Source organism: Eubalaena glacialis, chromosome 1, assembly GCF_028564815.1.
Source record: "Eubalaena glacialis isolate mEubGla1 chromosome 1, mEubGla1.1.hap2.+ XY, whole genome shotgun sequence".
NCBI lineage: Eukaryota > Metazoa > Chordata > Mammalia > Artiodactyla > Balaenidae > Eubalaena > Eubalaena glacialis.
The window spans coordinates 6,302,315-6,322,866 of NC_083716.1; the positions used below are offsets into that span (position 1 = coordinate 6,302,315).

Below are 20,552 nucleotides of genomic sequence, written 5' to 3' on the forward strand. Positions count from 1 at the left end.
CAACTTAGTGCAGAGTTCAATGGCTAAACCTGTTGCTGGTCTCAGCTGCTGCAGGGGTTCTGTTTGGTTTGATTTGTCTGCTTCTTTGTTTGTTTGATGAGATGCTGAACGTGTCTGATGAGGAATCAGGTTGAAGAAAGATGGACTTCTTAGTAATAAGAACACCATCTGGTCCCTGGGAGGAGGCGAGCATTGCCCATCATGACATTGTCACCTTGGAAGGCGCACGGAGCCTCCCCAGAGCAGGGTGCAGAGAAGGGCAAGGGGCAGAGCTGGGCTTGGGGAAGTTGGCATCCTGGCTGATGTGAGAGGAAGTGCCCAGACAGGACACCGGTGTGGGCAGGAAGGCAGTCCCAGGGCACCATACAGGGCACAGCTTATCTGAAGAGTGGGGACCATTTTCCTGAATTTCTCACATAGTCTTCAACAGATACCACTATGATAGGATTCGAGAGCCCTCCAAACTTTGGCAATGCAAACCCCAGGTACATGTTCTCTCTTTCCTTGACCGGAAGATGTGCTAAAAATGGCCATTTCCTGAGCTGTCTGGCTCCACGCCCCTCTGTACCGGGCACTGTCCTGCTGTGTAAAAAGATCATCAGATTTTATGCCTCCATGGCCTCTGAGAGCAGTCTCTGCCTTGCAAACACAGGCATTCGTTGAAGCCAGTGCTTGCTCCAGTAGGGAGCTTTGTGGGGCTGGAAACGTGGTGTAAGACCTCTGCGTTGCTCGTTTTCTCTCTCTCTCTCTCATTGCTTCCTCACGTTAGTCATCATTATTCCTTGGAGCCTGCTTTAACTTGCATTTTCTCACCGGAATTGTGTGGGAGTTGTTCAAGAGAGCAAGCCTCCCCTTCCCCCGCAGCCGGCCAGCCACCCCCTTTGGGGTTGGGTCAGGTGTGGCCCCAGAGCTAGGCCTCATCTCTGGAGAGGCCGCACGTGCCATGGGCCCGGTTAGCAGCCCTCCAGAAGAGGGAGTGATGAAATGCATGCTTTGCTGTGAGCTGAGGCGGGCTTGTATCAGGCATCAGCCAAGATGCCAGGTGTGATTTCTCGGGACGCTGAACACATCTTCCCTTAACCTGAAAGCTTCGTGCTGTTCCAAGAAAAATGTTCAAAGCACTTGCAGGAGGTGAAAGTGCTGCTTTGCTTCTGTTTCAGGTGCTAAACCTGCCCCCGGGATCTGCTTCGAGAGAGTCAACTCTGCAGGCGACCCTTATGGCAACTGCGGCAAAGACTCCAAGAGCTCCTTCGCCAAGTGCGAGATGAGGTGGGGTCTGCCTCCTGACCGCGCCGTGGCTTTGAACTTCCCAGATCACTTAGGGCTGCTTCCAGACTTTCCCTCTTTGAGCGCTGTCTGTTCTTGCCTTTCCAGAGATGCTAAATGTGGAAAAATCCAGTGTCAAGGAGGTGCCAGCCGACCAGTCATCGGTACAAATGCCGTTTCCATAGAAACGAATATCCCCCTGCAGGAAGGAGGTCGGATTCTGTGCCGTGGGACCCACGTGTACTTGGGCGATGACATGCCGGACCCAGGGCTTGTGCTTGCCGGCACAAAGTGTGCAGATGGAAAAGTAAGACCCATATGCTCCCTTGCATCACAAATGTAAGTCTGGAAGGGGGCCCACTGAGAAACGTCCTGTTGGAGAACTGAGTTACAGGGTTGGTTTGTTTTCCTAAATCCGCTTCGCAGAATGTTGCCTCTGAAATTCCGTTCTTTGCACCTAGAAGAAAAAGTCAATAAATCCTAGATTCTGGTCTGACCATTGAGATGCAGATTTGGGAAAATCAAGCTTGTTTTCTCAGCTCTTTAGTGTTAATAAGTCATGTCTACACTCTGGATGTTATGAGAGTTTCCAGCCAGGAAATTACTCTGGAAGGAAACACAGCAGCATATTATATTGTTTTTGGAAATGTGGTTTGGGTTTTTGGCACGGTGGGGACTTGTTCTCACCTGGACAGAATGGGAAGTCAGATGTAGTTTCAGAGACCCCCATACAGGGACAGGAGGGGGGAAGAGAGAGGATAAGCTTAAAGCCAAAGGGTGTTCTTTTGGAGATCAGGGGGAAAGGTAGACTGAGATACTGGGGGTTGGGGAGCGGGCAGTTAGAAATAAAGTCCAAAATGACAAAAAAAATTTTTTTGAGATTTTTATATTCTGCCACATTGTTTTTTCCCACCAAACTTTCTCATCGGACTGAATGACAGCAAGTTAATAAAACACTTTAGGAAAGAAGATGCTTTCATTAGGCTCCTCCTTTTCAAAATGATTACGAAATCATTCCTAACATGGAGGTCACAGAGCAGAAAGGAAAGGTGCTGAGTCATCTCCTGTAGCAGAGTCCCCAGGACAGGAGTTCCCTCCACTCCGCCCCCTCCCCCTTCCCCCATACACCACAAACGCTTTTATCCTTAAGGAAACAGAATGATAAGTGAAACATGTTATACATTCTGGGTGTCCCCTGAACCACACCCATTCACTTATATTCAAGCCTTGACATTAGACTGACACCATTTAAACTGTGGTCTGAACAGCTAGGGCCGGGTGCATCTGAACACTGAAATTCCAAGGACTCAATTTATCAGTGAGCTTTTCCCTTCATGTGCAGGATTCAATGTGCTTTGATCTCCTTCCTGCAGAACACTAGTTCTTTGAAAGCCGTCCTTAGCCTAGCCCGAGGGTTGGGGGAGGGCAGCACCCATATGCTGTGATTCTGCCTGGGGTCCTGCTGTGTTCATTGCAACCCCAGACAATTTCCTTTCTCAGCCGGAATGTGACAGTCCCCTTGGCCAAGATTCCCACCAGCCCTGAGAGCTGCTTGGATCAGCACTTTTTTCAAAGGGCGTTAATCTTGCCTTAGATAAACTGCTGGGGTCAGATGGTGAATGTCTCATAGGAAGGTCCTATTTGATTAAAAATGCTTCTGTAATCTAAAAATTAGACTTTTCTCCCTTTGACTCCACTAATTTGTAACATCTTATGGGAGATAAAGAACCTGATCCCTTGAGTCTGGACTATATTATGCACCTTTGAAATAAGACTAAACTCTTTCAACCAGCCCAGTACCATTTAGCAAATTGCTGCCTCTGCAGAGGCTTGAGAAATACAAGGGAAGCGTCTGTTTTACTCGCTGAGCATTTCTGTTGATGGTTTATGTCATCGACGATAATACTTGTCAGTCGGTATTTTGGAAATTTTCCCGTATTTTAATATCTCCCTTAGCAGATTCTCGGATTCTTGGAGTCTTTGAGTCTGCATAGGCCCAGGTGAAGGGCTAGTCTCTTTTGTTCTCTCCTGCATCTTTTAATGGCGGGGGGAAATGCTGCAATATGTAGATTTCATTGCAAGCTCTAAACAAAAATCATGAGAAAATCAGTTACCATAATTTCAGGATTGACCAAAACCATATAAAATTCCATGAAGATAGACGACTTCCATAGTGTCCACATTGATGTGAGTCTTGAAACGGGCTGAGTTTGGAGGCAGACATCAGGTTCCATATCCGGGTCCAAGGCAAAGTGCATTATTCATATTAACTGAAAGATGGTCTTCCCCAAGCTTTCCTTTGCTTTCTCTTCTTCTTTTTTTTTAAAATTTTTATTGGAGTATAGTTGATTTACAATGTTGTGTTAGTTTCAGGTGTACAGCAAAGTGAATCAGTTATACATATATCCACTCTTTTTTAGATTCTTCTCCCATATAGGTCATTACAGAGTATTGAGTAGAGTTCCCTGTGCTATACAGTAGGTCCTTATTGTTACCTATTTTATATATAGTAGTGGGTATATGTCAGTCCCAATCTCCCAATTTATCTCTCTCCCCTTTACCCCCTGGTAACCATAAGTTTGTTTTCTACATCTGTGACTCTATTTCTGTTTTGTAGGTAAGTTCATTTGTACCCTTTTTTTAGATTCCACATATAAACAATATCATATGATATTTGTCTTTCTCTGTCTGACTTACTTCATTCAGTACGACAGTCTCTAGGTTCATCATGTTGCTGGAAATGGCATTATTTCGTTCTTTTTTATGGCTGAGTAACATTCCACTGTATATATGTACCACATCTTCTTTATCCATTCCTCTGTTCTTAAATACGCAGATAGATGCATGTGCGTGTGGTTGTAGACAGACTGAGATATTTGCTGTGTTTCCCTCCTCTCCAGATTTGCCTCAATCGTCGGTGTCAGAACGTAAGTGTCTTCGGTGTTCACGAATGTGCGGTGCAATGCCACGGCAGAGGGGTAAGTAGGTGAACTGCCTTTGTATAGCCGGCCCGCAGCAAGTTCAGCACTAAATCATTCCTTTGTAAAGGATTTTGGCATCCATAACTTTGTAAAAATATAACAGTCAGTGTCTCCTCAATATTTTCTTCTGAAGACATTCATTTTCTTTGACCTTTACATAGCGTAAGAAATGGGATTTTTATTTAACAAAGAAAATCAGATTGAGCGATAATTATCTTTTAAATTAACATTCTGGATTTTTTTTAAAAAAGGACTTTGTCATCTTCAAAGTAATTTTAACATGAACCTTCCTTCATGAAGAGTTTTTCATTAGCGTTTCAAACAGAGCCGTCCCTCCTACAGCCAAGATTCAGAATATGTGTCTGAACTGAAATATTTCCAAAAGGAATTAAAACAAAGAAGACAGAACATACTGACCACATGTTCTTGAAATCACATACAATGGGTGTCAACTAAAGAAGGCTGTTATTTTAGTTCAGAGAATTTTTAGGGGGGGGAAGAGGATTCTAATTGTTTAAAACCTAATTTATTTTTTCTGATGGGCTTAATTATTTCCAGTGGAATCATATTAATCTTGACTAGCTATGCCAGGGGTTCATTTGTTTTTCTGAAACCTTTTCTACAGATATTGTGCTCCAAATTCTATTTTTAAAATAGACACTCACCAATGATTGTAACATAGAATTATGGAGGTTTGCATAAAATTACTCTTGTGCTGTAACCATTAAGGATTGCAGTGTCACCTCAGATGGGTTTGTTGATGGTGAGTGTAGCTGACTGTCCATATAAAATGGAATCTTTTCATGTCTTCACTGGATCATAGATTTCTTTCTAATGGCTGGAAGAAATGACCTAGTGCAGCCTTATTATTTGGCTGATGAAGGAGTCCAGGCCCCAGTGGGGATAGTGACACGTCCAAGGTTACATGACCAGTTAGTAGCAAGGCTGTGCCAGGGACCCTGGACTCCTCCCTCTCCAACATCCTGGGTCCCATCCACACACTGGAGAGGCCACGACTTGGGAACAAGTAAGGACCCCAGTCCTTCCCTCGCGAGGCCGGGCTCACCAGCAGCACCTCCAAGTGGGGTGTTAGGGCTGTAATCTCTCTGCCACAAGCTGCCAAAAGGGCACATGACTGTGATGTGCATCAGGAGACCAGTGTGGGCAGGACAGTTGCCTGAATCCCAGGGAGTCGTACCTCAGCAGCACCATCTCTGAGGAAACAGGCAAGACACTCAGACTCAAGGCAACATGGGCTATGCTACACGGTAGTTAATTCTGCTTAGCGTTAGCGTCATAGAAACACACTTTCTCACTTATCGCAGGCTTTCCTGACTGTTGGCCTTCTTGTTGGAAGCATCTGGGGCAGGTGGTTGATTCAGAAAAAAAGAGTCTGTGAAAGCAGGGAAACATCACAAATGAGAGAAATGCCCGGAACATTTATCGTGTCTTAAAATATAAAAGTGTGTGTTTGGCTTCATCGAGCATCCGTAGCTCGGCCCTGACTTCAGTATACAAATCATCCAAAGTGCACCATCTACGACGTACCGTTTGTTTCTCTAAGCAGAAGGGAAACTTAGACACTCAACGAGCAACCTTCGTGTCTTTTGCGGCTTTTCCTGACCATTTTTCAGCTGTTCCGCCCATTCCAAATTTGTCAAAAGTTCTTTTTAGTGACTTGCATTTATCCAGCGTTCCCAAAGCGTTCAGCCTCATTGTCATAGAAATAATTCTGTCTTGTTTTCACACTCGTACTCCACTGGTTCTGGTAGTAGTTCGGCAAATTCCATGTGTGACAGCCTCCCCGAGCCTGCTGTCTGAAGGTGCCCAGGGTTGTCGGGCCCATGATGCCCAAGGGCATGGATTCCATGTCCCTGAAGCAGGGCCCCGCCTTACCACTGAGAGGGCTTCTCATCTCGGCCAGATCAGGAGGATTTCCTGGATTTAAAAAGAGGGACATGCAGATTGAGAAGAAAAAGGGGTTGAAAGGAGTGGGTGAGCCCTGATAGTCTCGATCCTTCTCTCAACAGCTGCTGATGTAACAGCAGCACATTATGTTAATCCGCAGCCTCGGGCTCTGGGCTCACCTGTGTGGTGCTGGGTTTAGGGTTTATCCTCACAGCCGCATGTACGGAGTCTGACTGTATCGGTGTGATGGGGGCTCTGACCACAGGGCCTTTGCTTTGCTCTCGGGCTCAATTAGGGCTCAGAGACTTAGCGCTGCCCCAGGGGGAGGTGCGTCCTAACCCTGCTTCCCTCTTGGTGTCTTTCTCCTCTGCTGCCCGGAAGGTGTGTAACAACAGGAAGAACTGTCACTGCGAGGCCCACTGGGCTCCTCCCTTCTGTGACAAGTTTGGCTTTGGAGGAAGCAAGGACAGCGGCCCCACCCGGCAAGCAGGTTAGTGGTGACGGCGCGTCCCAGGGAGTGGGCTGAGCTCCTGGGGGCAGTGGGAAGCCAGGCCCTTGGGGGATCCTTGCAAGCAAGGCTGAGGGCTCACCAGCCGTCGGGTGGGTGCACAGCCGGAAACCCAGTGAGGGCCCCACGCAGACCTCACACAGCCCGCGGCCTCTCCGTTTCCAGACCCTCCCTAGTCCTTGCCTGATCTTCGCAGAGACTCCTCGCTCTGCTTTACTCAGAGGCTGAGTTTGCCGGGTCTTAGCCTGTGACATTTTCTTAGCTCAGGTCATTCTACCGCAGACTGTCAAGTTGGGTATGAACTTCATTGTCGGATCAAAGGATTTTGTCAAGGCCAGCCTCTGTGTACCAGGGCTAAGAGGTGTGAAGTCAAATGCCTTTTCAAGCTCTTGCTGGAAAGACACCCTCCTTTTCATAAAGGGACCGGTCCCGGCAGGAGCAGCAGAGATAGAAACAGTTTCTCTTTGCTGAGCTGCTGTTACCTGCCGTGCTTCACGTTTTATATGTATTAGCTCATCGAATCCTTACAAAAGTTGTCAGTATTCTTCTCTCCTTACAAGGGACCCGAGGCTCAGAGAAGTTAAGTAACTTTCACAGAGTCACACAGCTAAGACTGAGGCACGGTCTACCCGTGAAGAAGCCCCTAAGGGTGGCTGTGCTGGGACTGTCAGTTCTTCCCTCCTCAAAGACGTTGAGAAGTGGTCTCCTCGTGCAGGACTGTCTTCTCTGAGCTCTTGTCAGCCAGTTAAGGGGCAGGCCTGAGTGATGCCCACTTTAAAGCGAAAGAAGCGAGGCCAGTGGTACAGAGAGCCCACCGCGAGCCGGGGGTGGCGGGTGTGGCAGGCAGGAATGTCCCTAGCACACTTGTGCTGCCACCGCGGCGCCCACCTGAGCCCCTGGATGCTCAGACAGTGGCTAACGCCACTGCGGAGGACGTCCTACGTCCTGAGTCCCGCTGTGACTGGCAGGGTTGAATCTGTGGCTTGGCCACTGTTTCCATGACAACAGACACAACACTGCTCTACAGGACCAGGCAGGGGGCACAGGGCCAGGAGGGAGAGACCCTCTGGGCAGCCACATCTGGAGAAACAGTGTTGTGAGGACGGGAGGTGAGCTCCCGGTCATCCTTCTGCTTAAAGATGGACGTGTCTCGACACTGCTCCCGAGACCGCCCCGGGCTCCGGCCCCGCAGCAAGTGGAAAAAGGGCCCCAAGGTCTTTCCTCTTAGCACACATCCATCCCAGGGGGTAATAAGCCAGGCCTGGCCCAGCGTCCCCGCCTTGATAGCTGGCCTCTTGCTGCAACTTAGTCAATTTTCTAATTGGCCATTAAGAGTTTATTGTTAAAAAATAGCAGCATTTTAGTTTTTAATGCATCGGGGACCCTGCCACCTGTTCCGTCCTCCGCATTCAAGTGAGCCAGATGGCATTCAAGGAATTGCACAGGATGGTGGGAGACAGGCCACATGCTCTGGGTCCCTTTTCGGTGTGGACACCAGGGGGACTCAGGTTTGGGGGTTTCCTAAACCTTGGGGGAACCCACAGAGTTGCCAATTCTTCGTTGTACCAAGTAAGAATATTTTAAAAATGGAAACAACTGAAGAACCGGACTCATCCACCATTGCCGTCGTATCATAAAAGAAAGTAAGTTTACACACCTCCCCCCAAAACACCTACAAAAAAGGGGCCACGAGAAGCCGGCTGATGGCTGCACGGGGCATAGCCGCGCCCTGGGCCTCACTACCCCCAGCCCGCCCACCTGACTGTGGCTCAGAAGTTCATGACGCAAGTATTTCTCCAGCATCTGCCAGCCGCTCCTCCGGGCCCTGGGAGACACTCAGCGGGCACAGCACGGACGAGAAGCTGTGATGGGCGGGGTGATGTGAGACTCAGGAAGGTGGGCCACGGGACGGAGGGGACATAGGGGGCAGGCTCAGTGGGACACGGCGCCTGCACTGGATGCGGGGATGGCACTGCCTGGGGCTCTGGCTTGAGCAGCTCGAGGAGACAGGCAGCCTGGCGGGCAGGGGTAGCAAGCTCAGCGTGTGGCCCAGTCGGTGTTTGACTGATAACTCATCCGTTTAGGACTTCGGAAGTTGGAAGTGTGGGACTAGGAAGTATGGCTGAAGCCTCTTGCTGCTCGCTTTTTAATGAGCTGTGTTAAGAGACAACAGAATCCTAACCAGAGGCACCTATGACTGCCAGCTCACAGTCTCGAAAGAGGGACCTTTGGGCCAGGAAACCAGAGCAAGGCTTTTCCAGTAACACTTACAAGCGAATCAAGACGGTCCTGTGTTGATCGTCTGCCTTAGACTCAGACACATCCCTCTCAGGACTTGTCAGTTGGGGATGAAGTCCAGAAACAGGGTATGAAGGCTTTCTCCCCCCGGGTGGGGGCTGCTACTGCCCTGGTTCCCAGCCAGCCAAATGTCCCGGTCGGAGGTGGGGTGGGAGAGCCCTGGTGACAGAAGCCACCTCCACAGCCGTCACCAGCAGCCCGAAAGGACTGCAGGGCACCTACCACGGGACGCACAGACTGATGGCTGCCAGCGGGAGAACAGAGGCAAATGAATTGAGACCTGTGCTCTCAAGGAGTTCACCACCCTGGTGAAACTGCAAATACAGGTCCTCCAAATCCCGGCATTTAGAGCCCTCTGCAGACGGCCCTTGACCGCGGCTGCAGTTAGCAACCAACGGGATGGTTTGATTTTCCCTTCCTTTCCACACCCTTGAGGAGTCTTCGTGTCTCTGCACTAAACAGAATGGGATCATATCACAGAAAGGGGGGATGTTTCCTTAAATAAACAGCATCCTCCCAGAGAAAGGGGTTTGCCCCCCCCGCCACAGGCTCGTTTTTAAGTCCCTAACATAACGAAACAGAACCCAAGGGCATTTAAACTGAGTTTGCTTTTTCACCTTCTAATTTGATGATATCCAGAAGTAAGGTCTTGGTCTAAAAAAAATTACAAAAAACAAAAATAAAACAGATGCCAACACCAAAGAATGAGAGAAGGAAAGAGCCTGCAGGAGCATATTTGTGATGGGGGCTGGGAAGATTTCAGTTTGGGGACCACTTTAATTCTGATGGGATTCTAGTGACAGCTCCCTGTTACTTTCGCCACCATTCCCCTGCTGTTGTCATGCCTGGGGGCCCCGTGTCACCAGGGATATGGTCCCACTGGCCAGATTGTATTCCCATTTAGCAAGTTCCAGACTTGTCAGAAATGAATAATGGCAGGGCAGATTGCACCTCAGACATGACCTTTGAAGTGAGACTAATTTATCAGTACACCATTCAGGGATTTACTCACTCCATTTCTGTTCCTTCCTTCAAAGTTCATTTTGCCGTAAATGTCACAGTTTGATACTCCCCATATTTTAGTTATATGCCTCCTTCTCTGAGTCAAATGTGCTTTGTTTCAGATAACCAAGGTTTAACGATAGGAATTCTGGTGACCATCCTGTGTCTTCTTGCTGCTGGATTTGTGGTTTATCTCAAAAGGAAGACATTGATACGACTGCTGTTTACAGATAAAAAAACCACCATTGAAAAGCTAAGGTACCCTGGGTTAGGGTCATCTTTTCAAGAAATGGCATTTGAAAGAACGTGCAGTGGGCTGCTTCTCACTGCTTCTTTAGCAAAGAAGAGGTCGGATTTTCTGTTGGTTTGGTGTTTTAACATTTCTGCCAGAACAGCTGCCCCCTTCACTTTCCCTTCAAACTATTTGCAATTTATTACATAAATAAGCAGGGTGTTGATGAATTCCACTGGTGTATTTTTCCCACCCTTACGTTAGTACTTTTTACAAGATGGAATAATATTAAAACATTTTTATCAGATGGGGTAGCTTTCGATCCAAATATATTCCAAGACATCATTGCTAAAATGCCAGCTTTATGCAAAATGTCTCCCAGGTGTCCCAAGCTGTGTGTCTTTGGATTGCAAGAACTAATTGAACAGAATAATGGCTTGGGGGGAAAAAACTCAATATTTATGTTTTAATCTTGTAAGAGTGTTAGATAACTTTTCTCTTGCATGTTTACCACACTAAGTTAAAAGAAGTGAATTGCATTTTGCGTGTCACTGTGAACAAAATAGAAAAAGTCAAGTCAAGCAGAGGGGACAGCGCCCTCGGCAAGCGTGTCTGGGATTGCATTGCAGGTGTGTGCGCCCTTCCCGGCCGTCCAGTGGCTCCCAGCCTAGTCAGGCTCACCTCACCCACCTCAGCAAAGGGCCGATGAGGAAGCCGCCACCTTCCAACACACCTAAGGTGAGTTTTGAACAAACATAAGAAGCGAGCAAGCGCATGAAGACGCGGGTTTTTCAATAAGAGCTTGAGCAGGACTAGACCCCGCAGCCCCTTGCTGTGAAGCGCTGCGTCAGCACCCTAGGGGCAACAGAGGCTTCCTGAGGTGATGTCTGGGGCTGGAAGAGGGGCGCGGTGCCAGGTGCCACTGAGGCCATGTGCCCTGCAGGACGTGCCACGTGGTCATCATCCCCCCGGTCACCCAGGTGGCCACATTCCTAGGAGGCCCCCTGGGTATGCTGACCAGGCAGGGTCCTGATGCTGGACCCCTTCTGTGATTTGAGAATGCCACTGACTGGGTTTGGGAGAGCGTCTAGGGCCCGCTGCTGCTCCCAGGGTATTTCTGAGAGTTACACTGAACCCTTGGTCGGGCCCATTTTGCTCCAGCCCTGGGCTGTAGAAGCTCTGTCCAACCTATGGCTCCGAAGAGCTGGATCCTCAAACCAAAGTACCTCATGGTTCCCTACTGTCCCTTCACTTTGCTGCTACCTTGGTGAATTATGACTAGTGTTCACTCTGATATTTAGGTTCCCCCACCAAGTGTTTTTGATGGACCTGTAAGAATTCTTGAATATTGAACTCATTCAACAAGAGTCCAGATTGTAGCAGGGAAAGGTGTTGGTGTCAGGAAAAGACAAATGATTTTTAAAATCATCATCAGGTATTCAGTAAGCAAAAAAACAACCACAACAGCAATAAAAAAACTGTTTTATTTCCCTTGATCCAGAAAGTGTAGAGGGTTGGGTTGCAAAGAGGAGACAACCGTTCCTAATGAGCATTGTCACCTTTCACCCCTACCCGTGGGAGACAGGAAAAACAGCTTCATTTGCAAGAGCCAAAGATGCAGTTTTATTTTGAAGAGTCAAAAACCAGAAATTACCCAAATATCAATCAACGGGTAAAAGGGTAAACGCACTTTGGTATATTTACACAGTGGGATGCTACTCAGAATTAGAAAAAATGAACTATTGATACACACTACATCTTGGATAAATCTCAAAGTAATTATGATGAGTGAAAGAAGCCAGACCAAAAATGATGATTTCATTTATATAAAATTCTAGGAAATGCAAACCAATTTATAGTGACAGAAATCGGATCAATAGTTGCTGGGAGAAGGAGAAGGGGGGCGGTGGGAGGGAAGGATGATGGGGTGGTGGATATGTTCATCGCTTCACTTACTGTGATGGTTTCATGGGTGTGAATCTATGTCAAAACTCACCAAATTGTACATTTTAAATATATGCAATTAGTAGTCAATGAGACCTCAATAAAGCTATTTATAGAAAGAAAGGAAGAAAAGAGGGAGGCAGGGAGGGGCAGGGGGCATGAGACCCGCGCTGCATCCGTTCTCATCTGTCGCTAAAAACAAGGCCACCCGGCAGGAGACGGTCCTCCAGACCCAGACCCTCACCTCCGCCCCGATGCTCCTTCCCCAGGAGTTTTCCTCAGTTCTCATCGAGCCTTGTGTACACTGAACTACGCCTCATTTTCACAAGCCCTTTGGAATTTCCTTAAGATCTGGTCTGTGTCTTCATACGTGTTGGTGCTTCCTGAGGTTGCCTTGCACCTACCTGTTAACGAATTAAACCAGTTTTTAAACATTTAGATAGAAAGCGATCCCACTATTCCAGGTTTGGGGGTGGGGGAGGGTGGTTTGTTAGAATTCTGAAGCTGACATCAATAATAATAGATTCCCTCTGCTGTAATTCGTTGATTTCTTTCCCTCCTCCACCTGCCCTCCCCCTGCAGCTAGAGCAGATGAGTTAGCACTGCTTGTCCCTCCAGGGATTACACAGTAATGACCACATCATGGCTCTTTGCTCTGACCCCGCAGGACAATCCCAGGAGATTGCCGCAGTGTCAGCACGTGGACATCAGCAGACCCCTCAAAGCCCTTGACGCCCCTCTGCCCAGTTCTCCTCAGCGAGGACTCCCGCCCCTGCACCCGGCTCCTCGTGTGCCCTGCGTCCCTGCCAGACCCCTGCCGGCCAACCCTGCACTCAGACAGGCCCAGGTACGCCCTCAGCTGTTAATTTGATGGAGGTCATTCAGATCCAGACTCTGCTACTTGCTAAAGTCTGAACTTGGGCGAGTTGCTTAAGTTCTCAGCACCTGTATAAAATGGAGATAATTCAGCTCTTGAGATGGATAAACAAGATCATCCAGGTAAAGCATTTAGTACAGTACTTGGTGTCTAGTTACGGTGCAATATATTTTGGTTATTATTAGGAATATTTTTATCTTTTCTATTCAGAATAGTGAGGGTGCCCATTCAACTTGTCATCTAGACCATGACACTTTTGAGAATGACAGGTGGCACTGTGAATAATTAGGCCTGGGCAATAAAACAGAGATGATCACTTTAGGAATGATAATGGGCATACTTTCTTACCTTTTTCACCTTCAAAAATCATTTACAGAAATGTTACCACCGATTTAGTTTCTCCATACCAGATGCAAGAGTGTATAAGATACTTTGTGTATATGATCTCATTTTTATGCTGTTTTTGGAAGTAACAGTTTGTTTGTTATGACATGAACAACAGGAAACTGGAGGTGGGGAAAAAAGTAAAAGCAACCAAATGAAAAGCACAAAGATATAATCGCTGGTCATTTTTCATTGCTATCAATGTTATATTTTCTTCTATCAATTTTTGTATACTTATAATTGAATGTCTATTTAACATAATTTAGATTATTCTATAGGTACATTGCTTTATATATATACTACTTCTTTGCCTTAAAGTCATTCCCATTTACCATGGCATTAAAAATTGTTGAAAATTTATTTTATCGACAGCACTGAATGTGTATATAGAATACTTTTTTCAGTGCTTGCCAATTAGTGGGCATGTTTGGATGTCTCCAATTTTTGCTATTATAAATAGCTCTCTTATGAAGGTCTAGATAGATAAATTTTGGACCACTTTAATTATTCCCTTGGAGAGATTCCTAAGAGTGAAAATACTGGGTTGAAAAATGGTATAACCATTTTAAGCATCTTAATGTATAAATTAAACATTTTTTCAGGATGGATACACACTTACATTCCCATACTAGTACAGAGCATACTAGTACTAAGTATTAACATTTCAAAGCTTTGCACATTTGATACATAAAACAAAATATCTTTTTCTGTGTAGTAGTTCTATAAATTACTGAAAGGGATGTTGAAGTTTCCAACTATAAATGTGTCTCTTCTTGGCCATCAGTTTTTACTTCATGTGTTTTGAAGCTCTGTTGTTCATGGTACAAAACAATTAGGATTATTGTGTCTTCTTGATGAGTTGACCCTTTTATCATTATGTAACGTCCTTCTTTAGCTTTGATGACTTTGTTCTAAAATCTACTTTATCTCACATTAATACATTCACCTCAGTTTTCTTTTGATTAGGGTTTGCAAGGTATGTGTTTTTCCATCTTTTTACTTTTAATCTACCTATGTCACTTCACTTGAAATGAGTTTCTCAGAGACAACATATAGTTGGGTTGTGTATTTCTTCATCTGTTCTGTCAGTCACTGTCTTTCAACTGATGTGTATAGACCATTTACTTTTAATGTAAGTATTGATATGTTAGAATTGAAGTCTACCATTTTAATGTTTTTATCATACTCCTCTTTCCTGACTTCCTGTGGGTTTCTTGAACATTTTTCACTATTCCATATTGATTCATCAATAGTGTTTATGAGATATGTCTGTCTGCACTTTTTTGTATGGCTGCCCTAGGGCAGGGTTTCTCAACCTCAACATTGTTGGCATTTGGGGCTGGATGACTCTTTGTTGTATGGGACTGACCCATGTATCATAGAATATTTAGCAGCATCTTGGTTTCTACCAACTATAGATGGCAGTAGCATGTGTAATCATGTCTCTAAACATTGCCAGATGTTCCCTGAGAGACAAAAATCACCCCTGATTGAAAACTGCTTCTCTAAAGATTACAATATAGGTACATAATTTATCACAGTCTACTAGTATCAATATTTCATCACTTCAAGTAAAAACTTTACCTCCTTTTAGGTCCCTTTATCCCTCTCCCTTTAAGATATGGATGTCTTAAGTGTTACGTTTATGTAGTGAGAACCACTTCAGATGTTGTCATTTTTGCTTTCAAACATCAAGCATAATTTTTTATTTTTAAACCTTTTTTTAAATTAATTAATTAATTAATTTATTTATTTATTTTTGGCTGTGTTGGGTCTTTGTTTCTGTGCGAGGGCTTTCTCTAGTTGCGGCAAGCGGGGGCCACTCTTCATCGCGGTGCGCGGGCCTCTCACTATCGCGGCCTCTCTTGTTGCGGAGCACGGGCTCCAGACGCGCAGGCTCAGTAGTTGTGGCTCACGGGCCTAGTTGCTCCGTGGCATGTGGGATCTTCCCAGACCAGGGCTCGAACCCGTGTCCCCTGCATTGGCAGGCAGATTCTCAACCACTGCGCCACCAGGGAAGCCCAAGCATAATTTTTTAAACTTCAGAAGAATGGTTTACAGTATCTACTCATACAGTCACCCTTTCCATTCTTTCTTTACTTCTGATGTTCCAGGTTTCTTTCTGTTATCATTTCCTTTCTGTCTGAAAAAACTTCCTTCAGCTATTCGATTTAGCCATTCGAAAGCAGGTCTGCTGGTGACAAATTCTCTTAGTTTTCCTTCATCTGGAAATGTCTGTTTCACCTTTATTCCTGAAGAATATTTTCAATGGATATAGAATTCTGGGTTAACTGTTTTATTCTTGCAACATTTGAAAACTGTTGTTCTGCTTCCTTCTGGCCTTTACGGTGATGAGAAATCCACTGAAAAATTCCATCCACAGTCTCTGTTCCAGGGAAGAGATGAGGTTTGTTATTGCAAGGAGGGATGGAAAGCAGGGCTCTGCCAGCTCCAGGATGTGGTGCCCAGAGGGGACAGCAGGGCATGGCTTTTTCCTAGTGCTCACCCAGAGGTAGAGTAAGGTCAGGTATGGTCAAATGTTGCTCTTACTGGGTCACCCTTCTCCTGTTCTTTTAGCTAAAGATAGCAGGCTTTCCTCCGGCTTTTGTGTGTGTGTGTGTGTGTGTGTCTAGTGCTATTGGCATTTCCAGATGGGGGGGCTCTCCAGAGCCCAGGCCAAAATATAAAGAAGGGGAAAACAAACAACAGGGACTCACTACTGGGTCGTTCCTTGAGTTCTGAGGTCCCTAGCCAGTCCATTTACTTTCCTGCAACTTTTAGAGTGTCAGCTGCTTTATGAATTTTCTCCAGGCTTTTTTGTTATAATTTGGAAGAATAGGGTGAAGTGTGCTTATTCCATCTTGTCCAGATCTCATTTCTTTTTGCATTTCTTTGATTGCCAGGACACTTGAACTGCTTTTTGTATATCTATTAATAAATGGTGTGCTGGTAAATTGGCTGTCCAAAAAAAAAAAAAAAAAAGCCTTGATTTGTAGGTGATTTCTCTGCTGTAAAAACTCCACCATGATCAATTTCAAGTTATTAACATGATGTCACTGAACAAGATGTAGAGAATCAGCTGACATGAGCTGGTTACAGCCGGCTCCAGCACACAGCTGCTATTAACTGTATTTGTTCTGTAAGTTGTCTGTTCCCATCCTTTGCCTATTTTTTTTCTCTGTGAGAGAGTTTTTCTTCCTGATTTGTTAGTTTTTTTTTTTTAACATCTTTATTGGAGTATAATTGCTTTATAATGGTGTGTTCATTTCTGCTTTAAAACAAAGTGAATCAGCTATACATATACATGTCTCCTCCCTCTTTATAGAGTTCATTTTCTTAATGGGTTAAGAATATTTATCCTTTTCCAGTAATTTACTGTAAACATCTCCCTAATTTGTCTTTCAGTTTTATTTATTTATGCTATTTCTTGGTATAAAAGGAATTCCTGTTTTTAATATTTAATTTATTAATCTTTGGTGAATTCGCCCATTGCTTTTGTGCTTACGAAGTCCTCTCCCATTTCAGTCAGTTAAGATCCACCTATAACTTCTGTTTATTTTGTTGTCTGTTGACCATTCTGTCAACACTGGTTTTGAACCTATCTTGGATTTACATTGGTGGAAGGGGTGGGCACCTTCTAAACTCTTCTGGACTTATTCGAGAATCTGATGAAGGCTATGAACCGTCAGAAGATGCACCACTACTCAATATTTTGTATGCAAATTTCAGATATTCACAGAGCCCATAAGCCGCTTCCCCAAGGATTCCCTGGTACTGAGGCTTTTCCTGTCTCTGTTTAAGCAGCTTGCCTGTGTACCACGTGAAACTAGGACTGTCTCTAATAGGAAAGATATTTCTACTCGCTGGTGTCTTTTTTCCTACCAGCAGTGAATGCCTACAGAAGCGACGCCTTCAAGAGTTCCTTTAAACAGGCCCCGAAAAAGGCCTTCATTCTGTTTTATGAAACTGAGGAAATGTTACCCTTTAAACATTAGTAACTGAAAAATCCACACTTCTCACTCCAGGCTGGTGTCTGTCTGTCTGGAGCTTTTCCGAGACATACGATACAGATTAACCTCGCACTTTCCCTCCCATCACACAGGGAACTGGCATTAATTCCATGCAAGTGCGGTGCCTATTCGGAGGTGGCTCTGGTTCGGCAACACGAATTGAATCCACTGACACTTTGTACTTTAGCATTACTAGTGCCCTGTCCCACATGACATAACAGACACACGGCTATATGGCTAACCCTGCTTCGTTCATCCAGACTTACCATCTACACGTTCTGGAAGGAAAACGCTATCATAAACACCACAATAGTGGTCAGCCTCACATCTGAAGGGTGAGTTAGTTCTTTATAGAAAATGTTTGATCTTTCCATCAAATGTTCTGTGTGATTTTTAAAAATCAAGGACAGTTGAATCAACTCCTTCTCTTGTCCGCAAATGGGCCTTTCTGGGCTACCATTTCCTTCTCGGGGAAATGAGCCTTGGAACTCAAGCTTCTCAAACTAACTCCTCAGCCTTGATGGAGGAAACGAACTTTCATTTCCTTTTCATCCTGTCAGCTCTTTTAGAGGAAACTAATTCAGTGTATTCATCCAGCTTTTAGCTGACTGCTGCCAAGTTCTCCTGAACCACAGCCTGAGCATGAAAGGCAAAGTGTGGGCTTGAGAAAAGGCTAGAAAAATGATGAAAAAACTAAGAGGTCACAGGGATGTGTGGTCACCTACAATTGTGTGCATAGGCAGGGAGCATGACAGACTATCTTTGCTCTGCTTGGCATTGCATTGGCCCTGCCTTACCTTGTATATTAGATTAGCAATCCACCAGTAATGGGCACTTAAATGAGGAGATCAGACAAGCCAGCATCCATTTCCATCTTATAAGCCACTACAGAAGCACCAGGGGAGGTCTTCTGCACTGACAGCTGCTGGATAGAGACTTTATCTCAGGCTCTGGAAGGGAAAGAGGAGGAAAGGAAAACAGGGCAAGTTCCAGGAGTGGCTACAGAAGGATCCCAGAGGGTTTTGAGAGGCTTTCTGATGATGGTTAATCTTAAGGTATTTTAGGTGTTTTTTCTCTGATTACAAAAGTGTTCAAAATCATCCAACTTTGTACCCCAGAAAAGTCAATTTTACTGTATGATCGTTTTTTAAAGAGTAATGTATAATAAGGGGAGGAAATACCCATGCACACCGAACACGTGTCTTGAGCAGAATTCTGGAGGGGCGTCTTCGGGCAGCAGGCTTGAGCTCTGACGCCCAGGTAGGGGGAGAGACGGGGGCACGTGAGCTCAAGAGCTGTGCTTCATAGAGCGAAAGGATCACTTTCCCTCACCCCAGACATCGTTTGTAAAGTCTACCGACTTGACTTCCGGGAGGGAAGGGGGCCCGAGAAGCACTGGGCGAGCCAGCGACTCTAGGAGAAATAACATCAGACACCGAGTTTTACGTTTCCCTTTTCTGCCCGTACATCCCCAAACCTCAGCGCAGGCGGCTAACCATCGCGGCCTCGTGCCGGTCTTGAGTTGGTCGGCAGATGAAGGAGTCTCACCAGGGGCACGTGTGCAGGGGGACGACGGCCTCCTGCAGAAGCAGGCCTGAGCTGCGGGGAGAGGACCCAGACAGCAGTCTGGAGGAGCCCAGGGTGGGAGGTGGCAGGCGCAGCCCCCGACACAGACACCACCCAGGGACCCTGATACCATCACACAAGAGAGGGGCTCAAGTTACTAAATATGAATTTAAAAATAAGTGTGACTCAAAAGACTAGAAAATGTGAAGACATTCAGGTGACATTCTTACCCACCAACACCAGTGTGCCTAACTTTACTCCCGGATGAGAAAAGGAAAGGAGCGGGGACAAACTCTGGGAGTTTCGTTAAATTTCTAGGATGTGGCAAACTGAAATCCTTTACGCAGTTTATTATAATTAATAGGCTTCATTCATTCATTTAAAGTTTAAATAAAAACACGTTCAATGTCACATCTACGAAATAGATTTCTCTGCTCACAGAATTATGTCTAGAGAAGGCTGTGCTGAGAAGTTGGAGATCGAAATGCAGTTTTCTGCTGTCAGTCTGAAATGTGCCAGGACTCTAATGGGAGTGTAAGTGGCACCTTCAATCCGTAGATGGGCCATTCTTCTAACAAGTAAAAATCGCATGAAAGCGTCACTTAGCATTTATCTGTATTTTTGTTAAGATTTGCCCCTTAAAATGGCATTTGAACTATACGTGCTGATGTGTGGTCATACTTGATCTGGACTGTTTTATTTTTTTAAGCCCTTAGTTTCCTGGAAAACGTTAGGACGTGCTTTTTCTCTGTAGAATCTTATCAGTGAGTTATACTACTGACATGACTGGTTAAGATTGTTTTTCCAGTCAGATTAGCTTCTTCACTAGAACAATAGGAAGCAAAAAACGACGACCGCATCTGTCTCTTAGATTGATTCTTGCTGACTTAAAGTCCTTTCCTGAGACAGCAGATGGGCCTGTGAGAATATTTACCAACCCTATTTCTGGCACAACTGGTCTGTGCTGCAGAAATTTCAGCAATGGCAGGATTAATTTCTATTTTTATTCTTATAACCAAGTGGTCTAGAAATGCCTATGTGTGTTGGAGTTATTTTACTAAGTGTTTTGGTATAAGGAGCTTCTCAGCTGTGTTTTGAATTGTTATAAAATAGCGAGCACGTACTGAGTGCCAGTTATGTGGCTGATGCTCCCGGGCTAAGCACCTTGCAGGCATTTCTAATGCTCTCGAGGAGGCCTAGGAGGCAGATACTGCCAACAGCCCCATTTTACAGAGGAGGAGACAAGGCAAAGTGAGGCTAAATAGCAAGACCCCCCAGAGCAGGAGAGCCAGGGCTCAAACCCATGTTCTCCACCTGCAGTCTTAAAATGGGTGCCCAAGCAGGTGGATGGAGAGAGGGGAGGGAGGCAGAAACTGCAGGAAGACTGGGATGGTGAGCACGTGTCAGATCACTGGCTGCCTTGATGATCTTTAATTCATTTGCCACAGAGATAAAGGTGAAGGGCGGGGGGGTACCTTCTGGCATCGTGCAGAGCCTCAGACTGTAACGAGAAAGCCTTGCATTTCTCTTTGCTTTTGCTTGTAACAGTATCATACTCCAGCCATTCTTGTCTAAT

The 20,552-nt window shown here is 45.5% G+C and overlaps 1 protein-coding gene across 1 annotated transcript in view; it reads left to right on the forward strand.

Moving 5' to 3' along the window:
- ADAM12 (ADAM metallopeptidase domain 12) overlaps positions 1–20,552 on the forward strand; it is a 390,595-nt gene that overhangs the window by 348,047 nt on the left and 21,996 nt on the right. The window contains exons 15-21 of the mRNA XM_061183918.1: positions 1,161–1,269; positions 1,375–1,573; positions 4,167–4,244; positions 6,537–6,645; positions 10,086–10,221; positions 10,825–10,933; positions 12,807–12,986. Coding sequence (XP_061039901.1) covers positions 1,161–1,269; positions 1,375–1,573; positions 4,167–4,244; positions 6,537–6,645; positions 10,086–10,221; positions 10,825–10,933; positions 12,807–12,986 — 920 coding nt within the window. The remainder of the gene's footprint in view (positions 1–1,160; positions 1,270–1,374; positions 1,574–4,166; positions 4,245–6,536; positions 6,646–10,085; positions 10,222–10,824; positions 10,934–12,806; positions 12,987–20,552) is intronic.